Source organism: Oncorhynchus keta, chromosome 19, assembly GCF_023373465.1.
Source record: "Oncorhynchus keta strain PuntledgeMale-10-30-2019 chromosome 19, Oket_V2, whole genome shotgun sequence".
Lineage (NCBI taxonomy): Eukaryota > Metazoa > Chordata > Actinopteri > Salmoniformes > Salmonidae > Oncorhynchus > Oncorhynchus keta.
In genome coordinates, this window is record NC_068439.1 from 54465334 (window position 1) to 54488939 (window position 23606).

General features: G+C 43.0%; 1 protein-coding gene across 2 annotated transcripts in view; it reads left to right on the forward strand.

Annotated features, from left to right (window-relative positions):
- The window catches only part of LOC118398505 (sodium/potassium/calcium exchanger 4), a 71491-nt gene extending 50742 nt beyond the window's left edge, over positions 1-20749 (forward strand). Inside the window, exons 4-17 of one of the 2 annotated variants that reach the window (XM_052470804.1) lie at positions 3591-3665; positions 4011-4095; positions 5414-5517; positions 7040-7114; positions 7365-7390; positions 7579-7632; positions 8336-8430; positions 11552-11721; positions 12002-12146; positions 14935-15101; positions 15469-15583; positions 15784-15896; positions 17762-17827; positions 18032-18464. In XM_052470804.1, the coding sequence (XP_052326764.1) occupies positions 3591-3665; positions 4011-4095; positions 5414-5517; positions 7040-7114; positions 7365-7390; positions 7579-7632; positions 8336-8430; positions 11552-11721; positions 12002-12146; positions 14935-15101; positions 15469-15583; positions 15784-15896; positions 17762-17827; positions 18032-18061 (1320 nt within the window). In that variant the 3' untranslated portion in view covers positions 18062-18464. Of the gene's footprint in view, positions 1-3590; positions 3666-4010; positions 4096-5413; positions 5518-7039; positions 7115-7364; positions 7391-7578; positions 7633-8335; positions 8431-11551; positions 11722-12001; positions 12147-14934; positions 15102-15468; positions 15584-15783; positions 15897-17761; positions 17828-18031; positions 18465-20569 lie in introns of those variants that run through there. The other variant, XM_035793893.2, reaches the window with a different exon arrangement.
- Positions 20750-23606: the final 2857 nt, after the last annotated feature.

Consider the following 23606-nt stretch of genomic DNA (forward strand, 5'->3'; position numbering starts at 1 on the left):
CATCCTCCACCCTCATGTGGTACCCTTCCTGCAGGCTCATCCTGACATGACCCTCCAGCATGACAATGCCACCAGCCATACTGCTCGTTCTGTACGTGATTTCCTGCAAGACAGGAATGTCAGTGTTCTGCCATGGCCAGCGAAAAGCCTGGGTCTTAATCCCATTGAGCGCTTCTGGGAACTGTTGGATCAGAAGGTGAGGGCTAGGGCCATTCCCCCCAGAAATGTCTGGGAACTTGCAGGTGCCTTGGTCCGAAGAGTGGGGTAACATCTTACAGCAAGAACTGGCAAATATGGTGCAGTCCATGAGGAGGAGATGCACTGCAGTACTTAATGCAGCTGGTGGCCACACCAGACACTGACTTACATTACAGATACTGACTGTTACTTTTGATTTTGACGCCCCCTTTGTTCAGGGACACATTATTCAATTTCTGTTAGTCACATATCTGTGGAATTTGTTCAGTTTATGTCTGTTCTTAAATCTGGTTATGTTCATACAAATATTTACACATGTTAAGTTTGCTGAAAATAAATGCAGTTGACACTGAGAGGATGTTTCTTTTTTTGCTGAGTTATCTGAGTATGCTGAGTATGCTGAGTTTATCACGTCAAGTGTACCGAAATAGGATTATATTCTCTCACACAATGGTAAGGAACAATAGCCTGGTCCCAGATCTCTTTGTGCGGTCTTCCCAACTGCCATGGTTATTTGGCATGACAATGATCATAGGAGTTGGCTATACAGCACAAACCGAGATCTGGCACCAGGCTAGGAGAATACGATGCACTGCAGAAAATGTTTAACCAATAAATACAGTTTTCGAAGTGATGGGATCAATCCCCAATCAACCCGGTGTTCCCCATACTGTGTTTTATTTGATTTATCTTGCTCCTTTGCACCCCAGTATCTCAACTTGCACATTCATCTTCTGTACATCTATCACTCCAGTGTTTAATTGCTATATTGTAATTATAACGCCACTATGGCCTATTTTATTGCCTTACCTCCCTTATCCTACCTCATTTGCACACACTGTATATAGACTTGTTCTACTGTATTATTGACTGTATGTTTGTTTATTCCATGTGTAACTCTGTTGTTGTTTGTGTCACACTGCTTTGCTTTATCTTGGCCAGGTCGTAGTTGTAAATGAGAACTTGTTCTCAACTAGCCTACCTGGTTAAATAAAGGTGAAATATATATATCTTTTTAAACTAGCCCCTACCCAACTAGTCAGTTGTTTAGATCTGAGAGGATTGGAAGGGTATTATTCTACCTAATCCAGTAGTAGCTGTTCCATCTTTACGCCAGATATGATAGGTAGCATTTTCACCACATTTCTTACTTGATGTATCTAATCATAGCTGTATCTCATCTTCTTTGATCTAGTGCTCTTCTGTATCTCACCTTCTTTGATCTAGTGCTCTTCTGTATCTCACCTTCTTTGATCTAGTGCTCTTTTGTATCTCACCTTCTTTGATCTAGTGCTCTTCTGTATCTTACCTTTGATCTAGTGCTCTTCTGTATCTTACCTTCTTTGATCTAGTGCTCTTCTGTATCTTACCTTCTTTGATCTAGTGCTCTTCTGTATCTCACCTTCTTTGATCTAGTGCTCTTCTGTATCTTACCTTCTTTGATCTAGTGCTCTTCTGTACCTCACCTTCTTTGATATAGTGCTCTTCTGTATCTTACCTTCTTTGATCTAGTGCTCTTCTGTATCTTACCTTCTTTGATCTAGTGCTCTTCTGTATCTTACCTTCTTTGATCTAGTGCTCTTCTGTATCTTACCTTCTTTGATCTAGTGCTCTTCTGTATCTTACCTTCTTTGATCTAGTGCTCTTCTGTATCTTACCTTCTTTGATCTAGTGCTCTTCTGTATCTTACCTTTGATCTAGTGCTCTTCTGTATCTTACCTTCTTTGATCTAGTGCTCTTCTGTATCTCACCTTTGATCTTGTGCTCTTCTGTATCTCATCTTCTTTGATCTAGTGCTCTTCTGTATCTCATCTTCTTTGATCTAGTGCTCTTTTGTATCTCACCTTCTTTGATCTAGTGCTCTTCTGTATCTCACCTTCTTTGATCTAGTGCTCTTCTGTATCTCACCTTCTTTGATCTAGTGCTCTTCTGTATCTCACCTTCTTTGATCTAGTGCTCTTCTGTATCTCACCTTCTTTGATCTAGTGCTCTTCTGTATCTCACCTTCTTTGATCTAGTGCTCTTCTGTATCTCACCTTCTTTGATCTAGTGCTCTTCTGTATCTCACCTTCTTTGATCTAGTGCTCTTCTGTATCTCACCTTCTTTGATCTAGTGCTCTTCTGTATCTCACCTTCTTTGATCTAGTGCTCTTCTGTATCTCACCTTCTTTGATCTAGTGCTCTTCTGTATCTCACCTTCTTTGATCTAGTGCTCTTCTGTATCTCACCTTCTTTGATCTAGTGCTCTTCTGTATCTCACCTTCTTTGATCTAGTGCTCTTCTGTATCTCACCTTCTTTGATCTAGTGCTCTTCTGTATCTCACCTTCTTTGATCTAGTGCTCTTCTGTATCTCACCTTCTTTGATCTAGTGCTCTTCTGTATCTCACCTTCTTTGATCTAGTGCTCTTCTGTATCTCACCTTCTTTGATCTAGTGCTCTTCTGTATCTCACCTTCTTTGATCTAGTGCTCTTCTGTATCTCACCTTCTTTGATCTAGTGCTCTTCTGTACCTCATCTTCTTTGATCTAGTGCTCTTCTGTACCTCACCTTCTTTGATCTAGTGCTCTTCTGTACCTCACCTTCTTTGATCTAGTGCTCTTCTGTACCTCACCTTCTTTGATCTAGTGCTCCCTGTATCTCACCTTCTTTGATCTAGTGCTCTTCTGTATCTCACCTTCTTTGATCTAGTGCTCTTCTGTATCTCACCTTCTTTGATCTAGTGCTCTTCTGTATCTCACCTTCTTTGATCTAGTGCTCTTCTGTATCTCACCTTCTTTGATCTAGTGCTCTTCTGTATCTCACCTTCTTTGATCTAGTGCTCTTCTGTATCTCACCTTCTTTGATCTAGTGCTCTTCTGTATCTCACCTTCTTTGATCTAGTGCTCTTCTGTATCTCACCTTCTTTGATCTAGTGCTCTTCTGTATCTCACCTTCTTTGATCTAGTGCTCTTCTGTATCTCACCTTCTTTGATCTAGTGCTCTTCTGTATCTCACCTTCTTTGATCTAGTGCTCTTCTGTATCTCACCTTCTTTGATCTAGTGCTCTTCTGTATCTCACCTTCTTTGATCTAGTGCTCTTCTGTATCTCACCTTCTTTGATCTAGTGCTCTTCTGTATCTCACCTTCTTTGATCTAGTGCTCTTCTGTATCTCACCTTCTTTGATCTAGTGCTCTTCTGTATCTCACCTTCTTTGATCTAGTGCTCTTCTGTATCTCACCTTCTTTGATCTAGTGCTCTTCTGTATCTCACCTTCTTTGATCTAGTGCTCTTTACGTTCATCCTCTCCTCTCCTTTATTCCTTCATTGAGATCTTCCAACTTTCCTATTTGTTCAGCCAAGTTAACGTTTCAGACACACATACACACTGACTCTTCTCTCCCGTCTCGACAGGCCCTCTATATGTTCCTGGCCCTCGCTATAATCTGTGATGACTACTTTGTACCGTCGCTGGAGAAGATCTGTGAGGTGAGAGACTCTTGTCAGGACACACAATCTAATCTGGTGAAACTGGTCTGAGATATTAGCATGGGCCCACCGTGGCTCTAGCATCATGTCCTTACCACGGGTGAGTTTTCAGCCAACTTAGTAGCTAGGACGGCACTTTGCTTCTCTCAAGCAATGCTTTTGATAATCAATATTTTCTGCGTGAACTGAATCAAATCTTTCTAACAAAGTACTTTGCTATTCTATGAGTAGTCTTGGTTGTCAAGATGATGACAAAAGGGCCACATTAACCTACAAAGTTTTTTCGAAGCTCAGCCTAACTAACCACTCCTGTCTCCTCTCTTGTTCTCTCTTTCGGTCTGTTAGAAACTAGACCTAAGTGAGGATGTTGCCGGAGCCACTTTTATGGCAGCTGGGAGTTCTGCTCCCGAGCTGTTTGCCTCCATCATTGGTAAGATATGACACGCACAAACGCTGTCGCACACTCACACTCACACACACACACACACACCAATACACACCTGCACACTCACACGCTCCTTTACACAACACAGAAAACTTGGAAACCCAGAATTAAAATCCTGTCCAATCGGATTTGTATTTGTCACATGCTCCGAATACAACGAGTGTAGACTTTACCGTGAAATGTTTGCTTACCAGTCCTTGCCAAAGATGCACAAATGAAATAGTAACACAAGGAATACAATAAAATACACAAGAATATAACTATATATTACAGGGAGGACCAGTACAAATGTGCAGCGGTACGAGGTATTTGAGGTAGATGCGTATGTAGTGTGTGTCGGTTTTGTTTTGTGTGGGGGTGTAATTACATCAGATGCTTGATTTGGTTCTGGGGGAGATGTATGATAAAAGACACTAACGAGACTAACGACGTCTCCACCTCCCTAAATGGATATTCAGCCAAAGCATGTCCCATCCACGCCCGACATTTTAAAAGACGTGAACACCTGCGAATGTGTGATTTGTCCAAATGACCAGTGACAAAACCATTTGTCTTTAGTCTTCACATCCCACAGTCTGCTGACCGACACTACGATAGCATTTATTTAGTCACATGCACAATGTAGTTGCAGTATACAGTGAAATTCTTAAGCTCCAAGCTCCAACAGTGCAGGTGTAGGAAATCCGGGGGGGGGGGAGCAGGTAGCTGACTATGGTGGCTGTTCAGCAGCCTGATGGTCTGAGGGTAGAAGCTATTGGCCAGTCTGATAGTTTTAGCCATGATGCTCCTGTACTGCCCACATTTGAGTGATGGAAGCGGGAGAACAGGCCTTGGCTTGGGTGGCTTAGGTCCCTCATGATCTTCTTGGACTTCCTGCGACACCTGGTGTTGTAGGTGTCCTGGAGGGCAGGCATTGTGCACACAATGGTACCCAGAGGCACCCTATTTCTGTCCACTAGAGATTAACCAACACACCAACGTCAAAATTCAACAAAAAGTCAGACAAACCTACACACCAGGGATGGGGTCAATTAAAAGGCAGTTAATTCGGGAAGATATTTTAATTGAAAATTCCAAAATGCAAAAACATATGAAATAAATAGCTACTCTTCAGTTTATTGAGAAGTCATTGAAAATATCTGCAGTTTTTTTGTTATTTTGAATTGGTATTTAAGTTTACTTCCTGAATTGACTGCTTTCAATTCGAATTGACCCCAGCCCTGCCACACACACACACACACACACACTCTCCCAGATAGTTGTTGTCGAGGCTGATTGTGGTTGGCTAACTCCCCCTGTGCAGGTGTCTTCATCACCCACGGTGACGTGGGGGTGGGGACAATCGTCGGCTCAGCGGTCTTCAATATCCTGTGCATCATCGGCGTATGTGGAATATTCGCCGGACAGGTGTGTGTGTTTCTGTGCACATGCACATGCACATACACGTGGCTGTTTCTGTGGGTGTGTGTCGTGTGTGTGTGCGTGCATGTGGGTCTCGTTTAGTGCAGCATATGCATTTTGATCACTTATGGGCTGAGAAGTAAATTGAAAGATTGAGTTCTCCTATGGGGAACCATGTCTACATGTCTGATAGTTAGCAATTGCTCCCAGCTGTCGTTAGTCTCTGGAAAGCATATTTCTGGTCCTGTATTCACGAAGACGAGGAGTGCTGCTCTAGGATCATTTTAGACTTTTAGATCATAATGAATAAGATTCCATGGAAAGGGGGGACCTGATCCTAGATCAGCATTTCTAGTCTGAGACGTTTTATACACTATATATACAAAAGTATGTGGACACACCTTCAAATTAGGTTATTTCCGCCACACCGTTGCTGACAGGTGTATGTGTATAAAATCGAGCACACAGACAGGCAATCTTCATAGACAAACAATGGCAGTAAAATGGCCTTACTGAAGAGTTCAGTAACTTTCAACGTGGCACCGTCATAGGATGCCAAATTTCCAACAAGTCAGTTTGTCAAATTTCAGCCCTGCTAGAGCTGCCCTGGGTAACTAAGTGCTGTTATTGTGAAGTTTAAATGTCTAGGAGCAATAACGGCTCAGCAGTGAAGTGATATGCCACACAAGCTCACAGAACGGGACCGCCGAGTGTTGAATCGCGTATTGCGTAAAAATTGCCACGTCAGCACAATAACTGTTTGTCAGGAGCTTCATGAAATGGGTTTCTATGGCCGAGCAGCTGCATACAAGCCTAAGATCACCATGCGCAATGCCAAGCGTCGGCTGGAGTGGTGTAAAGATCGCCGCTATTGGACTCTGGAGCAGTCGAAATGCGTTCTCTGGAGTGATGAATCAGCGTCTGACGGACAAATCTTGGTTTGGAAGATGCCAGGAGAACACTACCTGCCTGAATGCATAGTGCCAACTGTAAAGTTTGGTGGAGGAGGAATAATGGTCTGGGGCTGTTTTTCATGGTTCAAGCTTGGCCCGTTAGTTCCATTGAAGGGAAATCTTAACACTACATAATACAATGACATTCTAGATGATTCTGTGCTTCCAACTTTGTGGCAACAGTTTGGGGAAGGCCCTTTCCTGTTTCAGCATGACAATGCCCCCGTGCACATAGCAAGGTCCATACAGAAGTTTTATCGATATTGGTGTTGAAGAACTTGACTGAGCTTGCACAGAGCCCTGACCTCAACCCCATCAAACACACCTTTGGGATGAATTGTCGTCTGCGAGCCAGGCCTGATCGGCCAACATCAGTGCCCGACCTCACGAATGCTCTTGTGGCTGATGTCCCCACAGCAATGTTCCAACATCCAGTGGTAAGCCTTCCCAGAAGAGTGGAGGCTGTTATTGCAGCTAAGGGGGGACCAACTTTTGTCCACATACTTTTGGTCATGTAGTGTATCTGCAGGGATGTGATCTCTTTCCTGACTGACTGTTTCTCTCTCTCTTTCTAGGTTGTAGTGTTGGGTTGGTGGTCTGTTTTCCGAGATTCATTCTACTACGTCTTGTCGATCCTCGCCCTTATTGCGGTAAGTCTGAAAGTAGAATGCACATTACATGTACTGTATGCGACCATAAACAATATATTTATTTAAGTATTTTATCAGGATCTCCGTTAGTTTTTCTGAAAGCAGCAGCTACTCTTCCTGGAGTCAACACAAAACATAAAACATGACATAATACAGAACATTAGTAGACTAGAACAGCTCAAGGACAGAAGTACATGTTGAATAATTCCGAACTGCCATTATTTTCATTTCTGCCTGTGCTCCCCCCCAGTTTATCTACGATGGGAAGGTAGTATGGTAAGCGAGCCCCACCTCTTTTCGATTGTTCCTTAAATAATACCTTGATGTGATGGAATTTGCATTAGTTGCTTATCTGAACTGTGGGGCTCCTTATTGGGTGATGTGATGGGATTTAATTGGGCTTCATTGGGTAACTGAGATACGATGTGATTTCAGTGGTTGTCTCTCCGTTGTGTCCGTCTCAGGTGGGAGAGCCTGGTGTTGGTGGTCATGTACTGCGGATACATCCTCATCATGAAGTAAGTGCTGCACTACTGAGTCAGGGACTTTACAAAACTCAAGGCGTCACGCCCAATGACATTGATCTGGTGGGGGAGACCGATTGACGTCATTAAGGTATCTTCTCTATTTTCAAGAAATATACATAGACTCAATGCAATGATATTGAATTTGAGTGCCCCCTGAGTTTCTGTGGGGTGGAAGATTTTCACCTGTCTGTGTCTGTCTGGTCGTGTGTCTGCCCTGGTTCGTCCAGGTCACTGGACGAACCCTTGTGCTCCGACCGCCCTTCTATGACCCGCTATGATGCCACTCAGAGAATAGCCTACTACACGCTGACCATTTCAAATACCATCCTACCTTGCCCATACGGTTCGCTGTATAACCTATGTGTGCATACATACAGTATGATGTCAAATACACAGCGTGGTTTCACATTTACCGGAAGTTGCAGGACTGAGTTTGCCACAGTTATCGTACGCGTGAACAATCGCAAACGTTTTTGCTGCAGTTCACCGTATACATGGGGACAGTTTCCCGGACCCAGATTTAACCTCGTGGTTGAATACAAAGATATTTGAATTGAGATGAAGTATGTTTGTTAATCGGTGTCCAGGAAACTGTTCCTTAGAGCTTACAGACCACTGCATAGTGTTCAGTTATTGTTTATTGGGTGTTGATGAAAAACATTAACCGGTGTCCCCCTCTCCGCTCTTCTCCCAGGTTTAACCAGAGCTTGCAGAAGTTATTCGCGAGTAAAGACAAGGACAAGAATCAGGCCAATGGTAACGCAGCGGCCGGCAGCGAGATGCAGGATGGTAATGCTAGTTATGATGACAGTGTGTGGGATGCCGAGCCCGTCATTGCCTATACTCAGCACGGCAGTAGGTAAGGCTAACCAGGCAGGCTGTAGTACACAACAAGGCTTCTCTCGAGACATCGGCTTATTCTCTGTCTCTTTATACTTGTCTTCTTTTAACCCCAACAGTTGAAGAAGACTAAAATGAACTATTGGTCGTTTCTGATCAAATAGGGTTGAGGGAATGGCGGGCATTCTAGTTCAAATGTCATTAACTTTGACTTATCTTTGCATCTGTCCCATTATGGCATCTGAGTGCACGGGCAGCGCCATTGAATCGATCTCCATTTTGAAGTAGTCAAATTTCTTCTGCTACTCCTTCCAACAAACAAACTGAAAGGGTGCGTGCTGCCACCTGGAGTATGTTGTTTGAACAGGTATAAAGCCAAGGTTGGCAATTTACTGCCACCTGCAGTTATGGAATGTAGACCCTCTTTGACTGTCTTTGAGCATGCTTTCTCACGCGGAAAAGTATTCTCAAGCTAAAGAGGGAACGCCCACTTATACAGACAGGAAACGCGGCCATTTATTCAATGGCGGTCTTTATGCAACATCCTCATTTACCACCATCTTTGAGTTGACTACTTCAACATGGTATAAGTCCTCCATGTGGTTGCCAATGCTTAAACAGGCTTTTGGACACTATATGTCTGGAGCTAAGTCTATAAATTGGGCAGGAATATGAACTTGTTGGTCCATGGGAGTTGGGTAGGACTTCCTCGGTCAGTGTGGTGGAGGTGTTGCAGTTCCACAATCTCCATTGTACTGTGCCGATTGACAATGGGTAATAGGTAACCTTCAGCTCAACCACAGCACTTGGCTCTCTATCTCTACCAGAGGAGGCTGGCGGGGGGTGCTACAGGAGGATGGGCTCATTGTAATGGCTGGAATGGAAATGTGGAACGTATCGGACATATGGAAACCACGTTTGACTCGGTTCCATTTATTCCATTCCAGCCATTGCAGTGAGCCTGTCCTCATATGGCCCCTCCCGCCAGCCGCCTCTGATATCTACCCCTCTCTCTCTTCCTGGCCGCCTTATCGTTGGTATTAATGTCAGCAACTAAACACATGAAAATAACAGTCAGACATAGACAAACAAACAGTTCAAAGGTCATATCAGTATCTTGTATAGATGCGGCCATATCTTCCACGTTCTTTCCACTAATGTCAAAGCGCCTGTCTGTTTAGTCTTACCAAACCCACTGTTGCTTAATGTGTGTTGTGTTTCTGCACGCTAGATTGCAGTGTTTCTCTGCTTGCCTCTTGAGGTATCAACCCACTGACTTGTGGTCAATGAATATCAAAAGATAGGGAATGTTTATGTCAGCTTTGTTTTCTTAGTATGCATGTCAATTTATATATAATTCATAAATGTAAGAGTTGAATATAGAACACTTATCAGACTCTGAATTCGGGCCATTTGACCAGAAATAGGTGTCAAACACAAGAGGAAACTTCTCACTGCAAGGTGTTTTTACACCTGAAATGGATTTTTGGTGTTTGATGTTTTTTTGCTAGCATGTTTGTGTGTGAGTCAGGGTTTCTGTTAGCTGGTAATAGCCAGCATTTGGCTAATAAAATGAATTAATTGAAAAGCAGATTAAGATAATTGCTGCTGGCCAATTGTCCGGGAGAAGAAGATAAAATCACATTGTGAAATAATGCTTTAGAGCCTCTTCAATGATGGAAATACCAGTCGATGTAAATACATGACTGGTTATGCTTATCGGTCTATAGGTATATTTGCATAATTCTGTGGAAATAAATGAGTCCGTGTACAGTACTTTCGTTATGCATCTTATTAATCACACGCGAACAGCATACAGACACAGAACCTTTGAGCTGAAAATCTGTCAGACAATGTGAGACCTGCTGCTACAGTATAGCCTAGTGGTTAGAGCGTTGGATTAGTAACGGAAGGTTGCAAGTTCAAACCCCTGAGCCGACAAGGTACAAGTCTGTCGTTCTGCCTCTGAACAGGCAGTTAACCCACTGTTCCTAGGCCGCTATTGAAAATAAGAATTTGTTCTTAACTGACTTGCCTGGTTAAATAAAGGTCAAATATAAAAAATTAAAAAAAACAGAAAATGAATAGCCAACCGCAGGCATGCTTCAACACCACTTAGCAATGAGCTGGAGGCAGCATATGCATTTTGAAAACATATACCTAATTGTTTGAAACCCGAACATTTTACGACATATTATGAGGCATGTCTTACCTTCAAAACAGCCTAGGCGAAATCAGACCATATCCGTGGAGGCAATTATTTCCTATAGACTTTCATTGTCCAGTAGCCAAAGGCACAATCCTCGTCTTTTTAACAACCCATCCTAGTTGTTTCCTCAGATCTCCCTTCTTTCTACATTTCTAACAGTGTTTTCATCTCTGTCACATGAAAGCGCTGGCTTGTGCGGTGCACTTTGACGACGGGGTTTTCCCGTTAATTGCATGATGGAACAAACATTCACACGTAGCCTACGGCCTTGTGAGCATTGCCGCCCTTATAACGTGAAGAAATAATAGGTGGTCAACATATTTAAGCTCAACGTTCTGATCTGTTGCATCAGACTCATTGCTTTTGAACTTCTTTTTTTTCATGTAGCTTTGGCTCCTGGTTATATGAATTTGCTATCTATCCTCCCACAACTGTTCCCAGAGTCTGTTTGGAATATGCTATTTCTTTCTCGACAAGCTGACAAATAGAATAGGTCAACTTTTCTACTATGGGGGATAGTATATTGACATAGGGTAGTGATTTTACTCCTCTTGTTGGCTGAGGAAACCAAATGTGGACAGTTATTCTTCATCTTCAAAGTGCACATCAGAATCCAGTAAGAAGGACATCGTTGCATCCTCGGTTTGCATGTTCTGTTCATCTGAATTACCATAATCTAAATACGATTTCTGTCATTCTGAGCACCGTGGTGAACGCCCTAATCTTGTTATGCACCCAATGCATATGGGTCCGGTACATTTTTCAAATGTCCAGCGCCACACTTTCCTAACAGAAACCCTGGTATGTGTGTGTGTGTGTGTGTGTCAGTTTTGAATGTCTAACATGTCTGTCCGCCTCCAGTCAAGCCCAGTAAGGCTTACAGTCGTGGGTCTGTGGTCATGGTCGATGAGATGATGCATGCCAACCCTCCCAAGATGCGTTTCCCCGAGGCCGGCCTCCGCATCATGATCACCAGCCATTTTGGACCCAAGACCCGGCTGCGCATGGCCAGTCGCCTCATCATCACTGAGGTATGGATAGAGAGTGATGCAACTGCAGGAAGATGGTTTGTTTCAATGTTAGAGAAGGCAATGATCTCATTTGTATAGATTTGATAGTGCTGTCATTGCTGTACTGTTGACTACCTGGGTCGTGTTCATTAGGCATCAAACGAGAAAAAAACAGACTGAATCAGGGGGGAATATCTGGACTTGGTCCAATACCAAACACTCCCTTTAATTTTTCATTGAACATAATTTTCCGACGTGTGCCTTAATGAACAACTCCCTGTTTTGCCTCTTCCTGTGACAGCGTCAGAAGCTGGTCCAGGGTGCCAACGGAGTGGAGACCCAGGTGCTGGAGGGGAAGGTGGATGTTGAGAACGGCAACGTGCCCGAGGACAAACCTGCAGAGGAGGAGGCCGAAAATGAGACAATCTCCCCCTTTCATATCCCTGGTGTGTGTGTGTGTGTGTGTGTGTGTGTGTGTGTGTATTTGCATTTGCTGTGTGTGTGTTGTTTATCCAGACAGAGCTGGACATTATTGTGGATATGGCTCATCAGATTTAAACATGTGCTTGCACTTCAGTAGACGCGGTGCCCTTACCCAAATTATCCAGTGACTATCATATCATGACTAATTATAATGATCTTTGACAGAGAGTTATGTACATGACAGACACTGCTCCAATGTGTGTATGAAACCTCCAAGTGCTTTATGATTGAAGTAGCTTATGAGTTAAATTGGTTGTGTTAGTGCTGGGCTAGACCAAATACCTGCACCTTCGAGACTGCTGCCCAATGTTCAGTCATTGAACACTGGTCACTTAAATACTGTTTTACCCACTTCATATGTAAAGTGCATTCGGAAAGTATTCAAGCCCCTTGACTTTTCACACATTTTGTTAGGTTACAGCTTTATTATAAATGTATTCAATTGTTTGTTTCCCTTATCAATCTACACACAATACCCCTTAATGACAAGCAAAAACAGTTTTTTGTATTATATATATATATGTACTTATGTACATATGAATACTTAAGTAAATTTGATATTCCAGTGTTTATATATATATATATAATATATAAGTATTCAGACCCTTTATTCAGTACTTTGTTGAAGCACCTTTGGCAGCGATTACAGCCTCAAGCTTTCTTAGGTATGACTCTACAAGCTTGGCACACCTGTATTTGGGGAGTTTCTCAAGCTCTGTCAGGTTGGATGGGGTCTCTCCATTGATGTTCGATCGGGTTCATGTCCGGGCTCTGTCTGGGCCACTCAAGGACATTTAGAGACTTGTCTTGAAGCCACTCCTGCAATCTCTTGGCTGTGTGCTTAGGGTCATTGTCCTGTTGGAAGGGGAACCTTGTGGGAACTAAACTCATGACTATGATAACATTTCCATTATTAGCAGCATATAGACTGTCCACTGTAAAGTGCTGAGACAGAATGGCTACATAAGGAATGGAACCTATAGGACCTTTGCAATAAAGTCTAACTGAATCTACAGGTTCTCGTATCTGTGCAAATATTTGACTCAAGATTTTCAATAACAACCTTCGCCCAAGTCAGGTCCTGAGCGCTCTCGAGCAGGTTTTCTTCAAGGATCTCTCTGTACTTTGCTCCGTTCATCTCTCCCTCGATCCTGACTAGTCGCCCTGTCGCTGAGAAACATCCCCACATAATGATGATGATGCTGCCACCACCATGCTTCACCGTAGGGATGGTGCCAGGTTTCCTCTAGATGTGAAGCTTGTCATTCAGGCCAAAGAGTTCAATCTTGGTTTCATCAGACCAGAGAATCTTGTTTCTTACGAGTCCTTCAGATGCCTTTTGGCAAACTCCAAGCGGGCTGTCATGTGCCTTTTACGGAGGAGTGGCTTCTGTCTGGCCACTCTACCATAAAGGCCTGACTGATCTGGAAGGTTCTCCCATCTCCACAGAGGAACTCTGGAGTTCTGTGAGAGCGACCATCGGGTTCTTGGTCACCTCTCTGACCAAGGCCCTTCTCCCCAGATTGCTCAATTTGGCTGGGCGGCCAGCTCTAGGAAGAGTCTTGGTGGTTGCAAACTTCTTCAATTTAGGAATGATGGAGGCTACTTTGTTCTTGGGGACCTTCAATGCTGCAGAAATGTTTTGGTACCCTTCCCCAGATCTGTGCCTCGACATAATCCTGTCTCTGAGCTCTACGGACAATTCCTTTGACCTCATTTGCTCTGACACGCACCTCCAACTATGGGACCTTATATAAAGAGGTGTGTGCCTTTCCAAATCATGTCCAATCACTTGAATTTACCACAGGTGCACTCCAATCATGTTGTAGAAACATCTCAAGGATGATCAATGGAAACAGGATGCACCTGAGCTCAATTTCGAGTATCATAGGAAATATCTGAATACGTATGTAAATAAAGAATAAAATAAATAAAAAACTGTTTTCACTTTGTCATTGTGGGGTATATTGATGAGGGAAAAAATAATTTAGTACATTTCATAATAAGGCTGTAAAGCATGAGTGGGCAACTACAGTCCTTGAGAGGCTGATTGGTGTCACACTTTTTCTCCATCCCTAGCAAACACAGCTGATTAATCAAATTGCATTCTAAACTGAAGATCATGATTAGGTGATTATTGGAGTCAGGTGTGTTGGCTGGGGCAAAACTGTGACATCAGGCCCTCGAGGACTGGAATTGCCCACCCCTGCGTAATGTAACAAAATGTGGAGAAAGTCAAGCGTTCTGAATACTTTCCGAATGCACTGTATGTGCTGTATTCTAGTCATTGCTCATCCTATATAACTACTGCTGTACACCTTTTCTCTTCATATACTGTCCATAATGCCTTTACACAACATCAAATGGATATGTATATTTATATTCCGGACTCTGACATTGCTCATTCTAATATTTCTTAATTCCTTTTCATTTTTGGGGGGATTTGTGTGTATTGTTGGGTATTACTGCACTGTTGGAGCTAGGAACACAAGCATTTTGCTACACCCGCAATAACATCTGCAAAATATGTGTGCGTGACCAGTAAAATGAGATTTGACCTAGTTTTTCCAGGACCAGAAAGCTGTTCTAGAATGAGTCGTACGTTCTCCTAGGGAGTTGTTCCTCACCACTGTGCTTCTGCTTTGCTCTTTGAAATTCTGGGCTTTGTTACAGTAAAGCACTTTGACTTGATATTAATAGGGCCTTATAAATACATGTGGTTGATTTTTACCTGCCCCTTCAATCCTACAGCGGGCATCAGCAGCAAGTGTAAGTGGCTGATCGCGTGGCCCCTGCTGCTCCTCCTGTTCTTCACCATCCCCAACTGTGCCAAGCCTCGATGGGAGAAGTTCTTTATGCTCTCCTTCATCCTCTCCACTGTCTGGATCGCCGTCTTCTCTTACTTCATGGTCTGGATGGTGAGTGTCAGGGTACAGTAGTGGACGTGTTTAATTATTCTTAACCAGAAGTCCCCGCTAGAATAGTAAACAAACAAAAACTAACATTTTTGTTAGTCTCCACGAGGTCAAATGCTATTTATAGGGGGTTTAGTGTTAAGGTTAGAATTACATTAAGGGTTAGGAGCTAGGGTTAGGGTTAAGGTTAGGATTAAGATTAGGATGAGAGTACAGGTTAGGTTTATGGAAAATAGGATTTTGAATGTCCCCACAAGGTTAGCTTAACAAGACTGTGTGTGGTGTGTGTGTGTGTGGAGGAGGGGTGTGTGTGGGAGTTGTGTCTGGCTGTTTTGGTCACTGATCAGTTGTAATGTGGGTGTGGTCACAGGTCACCATCATCGGCTACACCCTTGGCATCCCAGACGTCATTATGGGCATAACTTTCCTGGCAGCGGGCACCAGTGTACCAGACTGCATCGCCAGTCTCATCGTTGCTCGGCAAGGTACGACTCTACTTTCTGTAATTTCCCTTTAACGGTTTGTGAGGATGGAAATCAAGGGCATCTACTCATTGAAAAACAAAAGGTATCTTTGAACTGTACCATCTTTGGCAATAATCTTGTCTTAAGGCTTTTCAAAGTTAATTCTGGGCGTTGCTTTTAAGTACAATGCTTGTATTTGAATGACAACTATTTCTGTTTAGGAATGGGTGACATGGCAGTGTCCAACACCATCGGCAGTAATGTGTTTGATATCCTGGTTGGACTGGGGTTGCCCTGGGCGCTACAGACCATGGCGGTGAACTATGGCTCTGAGGTAAGAACAGCTATAGGGAACGGAGTAGGGTTCAGTTGCCCCATGTCGCTGATCTTGGATCAGTATAGCATTTCCCCCACAAATGTTTAAGGTTAGAATAGGGGGATGGGAAGCTGATCCTAGATCTGTATCTTCACCCTGGAGCATAGGGAACAGCTTTCCTTGTAGGGAGCATTGAGAGATTACTGCTTTGCTTGACGTACGACTTTGTAACTCAATGTGCACGGTAAATACGTGTAGTTTAGTAGTCATCTTTCAGGAAGCGTATACACTGAAATGAGGTCAAGTGATGTTGACTCTGAGCACTTGAGTTGGAAGTGTTCATTAGTCATATTTTGGAGAGGGAATAACACATTTTTTAAGGACTACTACAACAAGTGTTTCAGTACTGTGTGATTGAGTCCTTGACCCTACTGTTTCTCCAGCTCTCTCCTCCTCTCCCACACTTCAACTAGGGGTGCATCTCAATAGTATAAAGCATACTCCTGGCCAGAGAGGAAGCCACTTAAGACTATTGAGACGCACCCTGTGAGTTAACTATGACCACAGCCATGTATTTAGATAGTTGTTCAAACTTTTATAATTTTGAATATTGATTTAATCTATACAGTTGAAGTCAGAAGTTTACATACACTTAGGTTGGAGTCATTAAAACTAGTTTTTCACTCCACAAATTTCTTGTTAACAAACTATAGTTTTGGCAAGTCGGTTAGGACATCTACTTTGTGCATGACACAAGTAATTTTTCCCACAATTGTTTCACTTATTCACTGTATCACAATTCCAGTGGGTCAGAAGTTGACATACACTAAGTTGACTGTGCCTTTAAACAGCTTGGAAAATTCCAGAAAATTATGTCATGGCTTTAGAATCTAATTGACATCATTTGAGTCAATTGGAGGCGTACCTGTGGATGTATTTCAAGGCCTCCCTTCAAACTCAGCGCCTCTTTGCTTGACATCATGGGAAAATCAATACAAATCAGCCAAGAACTCAGGAAAAATATTGTAGACCTTCACAAGTCTGGTTCATCCTTGTGAGCAATTTCCAAACGCTTGAAGGTACCATGCTCATCTGTCAAACAATAGTACGCAAGTATAAACACCATGGGACCACGCAGCCGTCATACCACTCAGGAAGGAGATGCGTTCTGTCTCCTAGAGATTAATGTACTTTGGTGCGAAAAGTGCAAATCAATCCCAGAACAACAGCAAAGGACCTTGTGAAGATGCTATATCCATAGTAAAGCGAGTAGTACCGAAATAACCTGAAAGGCCGCTCAGCATGGAAGAAGCCACTGCTCCAAAACCTCCATAAAAAAGCCAGACTACGGTTTGCAACTGCACATGGGGACAAAGATCTTACTTTTTGGAGAAATGTCCTCTGGTCTGATGAAACAAAAATACAACTGTTTGGCCATAATGACCATCATTATGTTTGAAGGAGAAAGGGGGAGACATGCAAGCCAAGGAACACCTTCCCACCATGAAGCATGGGAGTGGCAGCATCATGTTGTGGGGGTGCTTTGCTGCAGGAGGGACTGGTGCACTTCCCAAAATAGATGGCAACATGAGGGAGGAAAATTATGTGGATATATTGAAGCAAAATCTCAAGACATCAGTCAGGAAGTTAAAGCTTGGTCACAAATGGGTCTTCCAACTGTACAATGACCCCAAGCATAGTTCCAAAGTTGTGGTAAAATGGCTTAAGGACAACAAAGGCAAGGTATTGGAGTGGTCATCACAAAGCCCTGACCTCGAAATGTTTGAGTTAAACAATTAAGTTAAACAATTTAAAGGCAATGCTACCAATTACTAAATGAGTGTATGTAAACCATGTAATGTTAACTATTACTTCCCCTCTAGGTCATTATCAACAGTCGAGGACTTCTCTACTCTGTGGTGCTGCTGCTGGGTTCTGTGGCTTTAACGGTGAGAAGATTCTGTCCTCTGTATTTCAGTTGTTAGAGCATGACGTTTGTAATGCCAGGATAGTGGATTCGATTCCCAGGACTACCCATAAGTAAAACTGTTATGCACACGTGGCTAAGTTGCTTTGGATAAAAGCATCTGCTTAATGGCATATATTATACATGTATTACATTATACTACTGACCAGAGTCTTACTTTGTATAGAGACCACAGTATCTATGTCTCTGCCACTGAACAGTCTGCCAGTGTATTCGGCTATGGAACCAATGTTTTTTCAAAGGGAGTCGTCAGTTGACTGATGATAGACGACGGAGAAGATTGTCCAACAAAGAAGACCCAGGCCGTCATTGTAAATAGGAATTTGTTCTGACTTGCCTAGTTTAAATTAATTAAATATATATCTTTTTAAATGTACATATGCAAGTTTGAGTTGACGGACAAAAACGGACAATTGATGAACGCATATACATCCGTGTGGCCTTAGATATTTATTGGAACGGTTCTGTTTTGTGGATATGAATAATGCTGCTGTTTTGTCTCAAACTCCTCCGTGTGTGTGTTCGATTTAAAGAGGCACTATACATAAATCGCTCATTTCCTGGTCGCTGAAAGTATCTGCACCTTTCTGATTTTCTCACTGAATGTTATCAGATCTTCAACCAACACCTAATATTAGATAAAGGGAACCTGAGTTTACAAATAACAAAAAAAATGTATACCTATTTTATATATTTAATTAATAAAGTTATGCAACACGCAATTCCCCTGTGTGAAAAAGTAATTTCCCCATAACACTCACTAACTGGTTGTGCCACCTTTAGATGCAATGACTCCAACCAAACACTTCCTGTAGTTGTTGATCAGTCTCTCACACCACTGTGGAGGAATTTTGTCCCATTCATGCATGTAGAACTGCTTTAACTCAGCAACATTTGTGGGTTTTCAAGCGTGAACTGCTCATTTCAAGTCCTGCCACAACATCTCAATTGGGATTAGCTCTGGGCCATTCCAAAACTTGAAATGTGTTGCTTTGTACTCATTTTCATGTAGACTGTGATGGTTTGGGGATGCTATGCTGCCTCAGGACCTGGACGACTTGCCTGATAGAAGGAACCATGAATTCTGCTCTGTAGCAGAGAATTCTACAGGAGAATGTCAGGCCATCCTTCGTTGAGCTGAGGCTGATGACTGAACACAATGACCCAAAACACACAAGTCTACATGAAAATGGCTAAAAAGCAAGTTTTGGTATTGCCTAGTCAAAGTCCAGACCTAATCCCCATTGAGATCCATTACGAAAATAGAGTGCAGTCAAAGTGCAGTGTAACTGCAGTATGCTGCAAATACTGCATCCAACGTTGTTTTACTGTAGTAATTTTGCATTGTAACTGCAGTTATAGTTTATAACTGCTGTTCAACTACAATATAACTACAGTTATTCTGCAATTACTGCACTTTTACAGCATTTTCAAAACTGCAATCTTTTTTTTGTAAGGGATGCGGTGGCAGGACTTGAAATGCGCAGTTCACGCTTGAAAACCCACATGTTGCTGAGTTAAAGCAGTTCTACATGCATGAATGGGACAAAATTCCTCCACAGTGATGTGAGAGACTGATCAACAACTACAGGAAGTGTTTGGTTGGAGTCATTTCAGCTAAAGGTGGCACAACCAGTTAGTGAGTGTTATGGGGAAATTACTTTTTCACAGGGACTTTCGGTGTTGCATAACTTTGTTTATTAAATCATTATGTAATTGTTGTGTTGCTTGTTCACTCAGGTTCCCTTGATCTAAAATTAGTTTTGGTTGAAGATCTGATAACATTCGGTATTAAAAATATGCCAAAGTAGAGAAAATGAGAAAGGGGTGAATACTTTTTCACGGCACTCTACAGTATGTGACAAAACAAGCCAGTATCGTGGAGGTAATCATTCTACCGTCTAAACCGCTGTGATATTTTCCATAGCCACAAATATTGTATTTTCAGCTGTTTGAAGCTGGTGTACAAAAGCAAAAGACACAAATGAAACTGAAGAACAGGACCCATAGAAAAATAAAACATATCTACCGGTTGTTAGACCTCCTTTTCAATGTTAATGGCAGATGTGTAACACCATTGGTCGGTCGCCCAAAACGTTACATATTGCAGCTTGAAGTGCTATATTGGTGTTATTGAAAAAGGTGTCTAATAAGCTCAATTACACGAATGGAAATCATCATCATTCGATTAATTACATTAACAGCTGTCTTCATTTAATTAGCTAATAGTTTCCCATTTTTTTTTAATGATCATATGCTGAAATAAGGTCTAAGAATTTAGAACATTTTATAAATGTAAATATTTCTGTCCCATTCTAAACCGTGTGTATGCGCGCTTCCCTTCTTGCACGTGTGTGTGTGTGTGTGTGTGTGTGTGTGTGGCAGAGACAGATGAACAAAAGTGTTGCCAGTAATTTCTTGATGAACCATCAGCCACTATTCAGGTGTACATACAGATGTACCTCTGACTATGGTTGCGTTCCCCTGCTCGGACGTTGCATGCATCAACCAATGTTTGCGTGCCATTTCATCAAGTCGGGTCACCAGTTTGCTATAACATATGATGTGGTTAGCTGATACGTAATATCAAGGCATTGTAAGTTAAGGCATCAAGGCATTGTAAGATCTGGCATGCGCCAGCTACGCCTGGGCATAGGAACACACCCTAAGTATGGTGTGCTGTGTGTGTGTTCCACCTCTGCAGGTGGGGGGGATCCACGTGAACCACTGGAAGCTGGATCTGAAGCTGGGTATCTACACACTGGTCCTCTACGCTGTCTTCCTGTGTTTCTCCATCATGATCGAGTACAACGTGTTCACCTTCGTCAACCTGCCGATGTGCATAGAGGAGTAGCTAGACCCTGCCCACCCACCCACGCTGACCTCTGAACCAGGATGCTCCATCCCCTCAATCCCAGAGAGCAACCAATCACAATCATCCTTCTTCGCCGTCATCCACTACATTACTAACCCTTGTAACTGAATCTCCTGTCGGTCTGACTCCATCTTTCATTGTCATAACAGACCTGTTGACCTCTTGATCTGCTCATTGTCTTTAAATCTGTCTCTCCCTGTGCTTGGACTCGCTTTGTTCTGAGGAGTGGATGGACGCCTCTCCATGCCTCAAACGTCCTCCCCTCTCTCATCCAACAGACTGGACCCAGTGTCAGACTACTCTATTTTCAATTTAACCCCTCCAACTATCTCTAGTCTTACTGTGCTTTCATTAGCATTCCATCAAAGGCTTTAGAATTAAGGGGATCCTACAATACCTACAGTCTCCCTCTCACAACAACCCACACATACCTCAGGTTAGGGTTAGTCGTAAACCCCAACATTGACACTCGACCATTTCTCCCACTCTCCCCCATCAAAACCTCTTCTCTTAACCTCCCCACCCCACACCACAGATCTACCCAAAGACCCTAGGAAGAAAAAACACAACCCCGCCCTCAATCTCTACCTCTTCCCCCAAATCCCGCTTGTGCCCCCACCCTTTGGAGGAGGAACTTTTTTTCTACTTCTACTCCTTCTGGCCTGGACCCCTCTGACATGGTCCAGGCTGTGATAGTTTCCTGTTTCCACATCACTACGTCCCACCCCACTGCACCAGACACTCATCTTCACTTTTCCCCATCACCTCTTAAGAAGGACATTTTGTCAGGAATCTTTATGTAAAATGAGTCAACTCAAAGCTGAGACTGAAAGAAGAGCGCATATGATGTATATTTGCAGCACTGCAAAGTGTTAAACTTGTAAACATGTATTTTTCTTTTTCCATTTTCTTTTTGTACTGTGTGGGTTTTTGTTTTTCAAACGGGAGTTTAAAAAGGACTCTGAAATATGTAGAGGAGCGCTTGTTGCAATCATAAAGGACGTTGCCTGTTTCACAGTAAGGAATTGTGCACAGAGAAAATGCTTTTCTTGCTTTTTGCTTGGCCCTCCTCGAAGGCAGGGCGTCTGGCTGATGGAGGCAACTCTATAACCCGTTGTGCTGAAAGTTCAGCTGTTGTTTTCTTTTCCCTTGATCCGAGACTGATATCTCTCACACGCACTCTCACAGAAACAACTCACTCCGGATCTTGGGGAGATGTGACAGATGGGGGTAGTTAGTACGGTGTCATCTTTGGAAGGAATGGTGTCCATATTAGGACATCTTCGCACAGCAGCATGGAGAAATGTGTATTGTATCACAGATGATCAGAATCGGTCTGTTCTTCTCATCTTCTGTCATTGACCCCCCTTTGACCACTAGGGGGCAATGCTGCCCCCTCACTCTGATCTGTCTGTGCATGGCAGGGGTCTTAAGCAACCACAGCTGTTTGGTTATCAGGGAATATTTGGAGCCTCTGAAGTTCCAGTAGGTGGCGCCATTGGTGGTGTTCGCTCAATGTTAATTACATGTAGATATTGCACTTTAAAACAAGCAAAGCCGTCCTCTCATTCTGAGTCAACTAGTGCTTCCTTTGAGTGTATGTATGTACATTATATGTGAGTGTGCGTGCGTGGGGGTGGGGACACACCCGTGAGCACACAACAGTCTGTCTGCAGTGCATTGTACTTACTGGGAGTATAAACGCAGGGTCCTCAGCTGTACGAAAAGTGATAGGCTGAGGGGCGTGCGTGCGTGCGTGCATGCCTCCCCCCACCCCCCCACCCACTTTACAAAAAATGGCAGCTACAAGCTACTGCAATCTGAAACATTTGACATCATGCAAAAACACCTGCGGAGACCGAGTCTACAAGCTGGAAAAATTTGCTTTAATAGGGGAGTGCTACTAACGAAAACATGACCTTCCCTTTTTGTGTTGGCACCAGGTACTTGTATATGCAATCTCAATGTTAGGCGTTCTGTGTGTTGGAATTAGAAGGGCCCCTATGGAGGTTGCCATAATGTTAGGGGAACATTTGAGCTCGCTTGTGTGAATGACAGCTGAGGAACCGAGCCAGAGGACATTGATGGAACCTTCTGGAATGGGGGATTCTGTGTGTGCGGGGAGTCCGACCCTCCTGGCACAAGGGCATTATTCAACCACCAACTCTACCTGAAGACCAGACCAGAGGGGAAGGACACCAGCCGGGAAGCTGGGAAACACCCCCCAGGCTACAGATGGTTTAGTCCAGTGTACTCTGAACTTTTTGGAAATTCTCCTCCAGGAAAGACAACTTTGTGAGATGAGATCTCATCTGTGTGTGAGTGATTAACCTCAGTTGCAGACATTTTAGGAGTTGGACCCCTAAGCTGCTACTCCCGGGGGAGGTATTTGACTCTAGCTGCGTTCTCTTGGAAGGAGGTGACCACATAGGTCCTCAAGACTCTCACCCCCCTCCCCATCCTCCTCATCACATCCCAATGCCATCAATGCTACCCATATCGTATGTCCTCCACCCTGCTCGACTGTCAATTTATAGCAGTTACCCTCACTGCACAGTATGCCCCCCAGTTGGTCTTTTCCCTGTAGAAGAGTGTAAAAGTATTCTCTACTAGTACCATTTGGATTTGATTCTCATTGTTTCCTTCTTGTTAATGATTGTCGCATTCTCAATATTTTCGTTTGTTGTTATTAACTGTACATACAGTGGGGCCCGAAATTATTGACACACTTGATAAAAATGACAGTATAAAATAAATAATTCAAATACTGTGCTAAATAATATGCAAAAAAAAAGTTGTGATTTTATACTAATATAATTGCTCAGAGAAAGAGATTTTGTTTAGCAAGTAATATACAGTGCCTTGC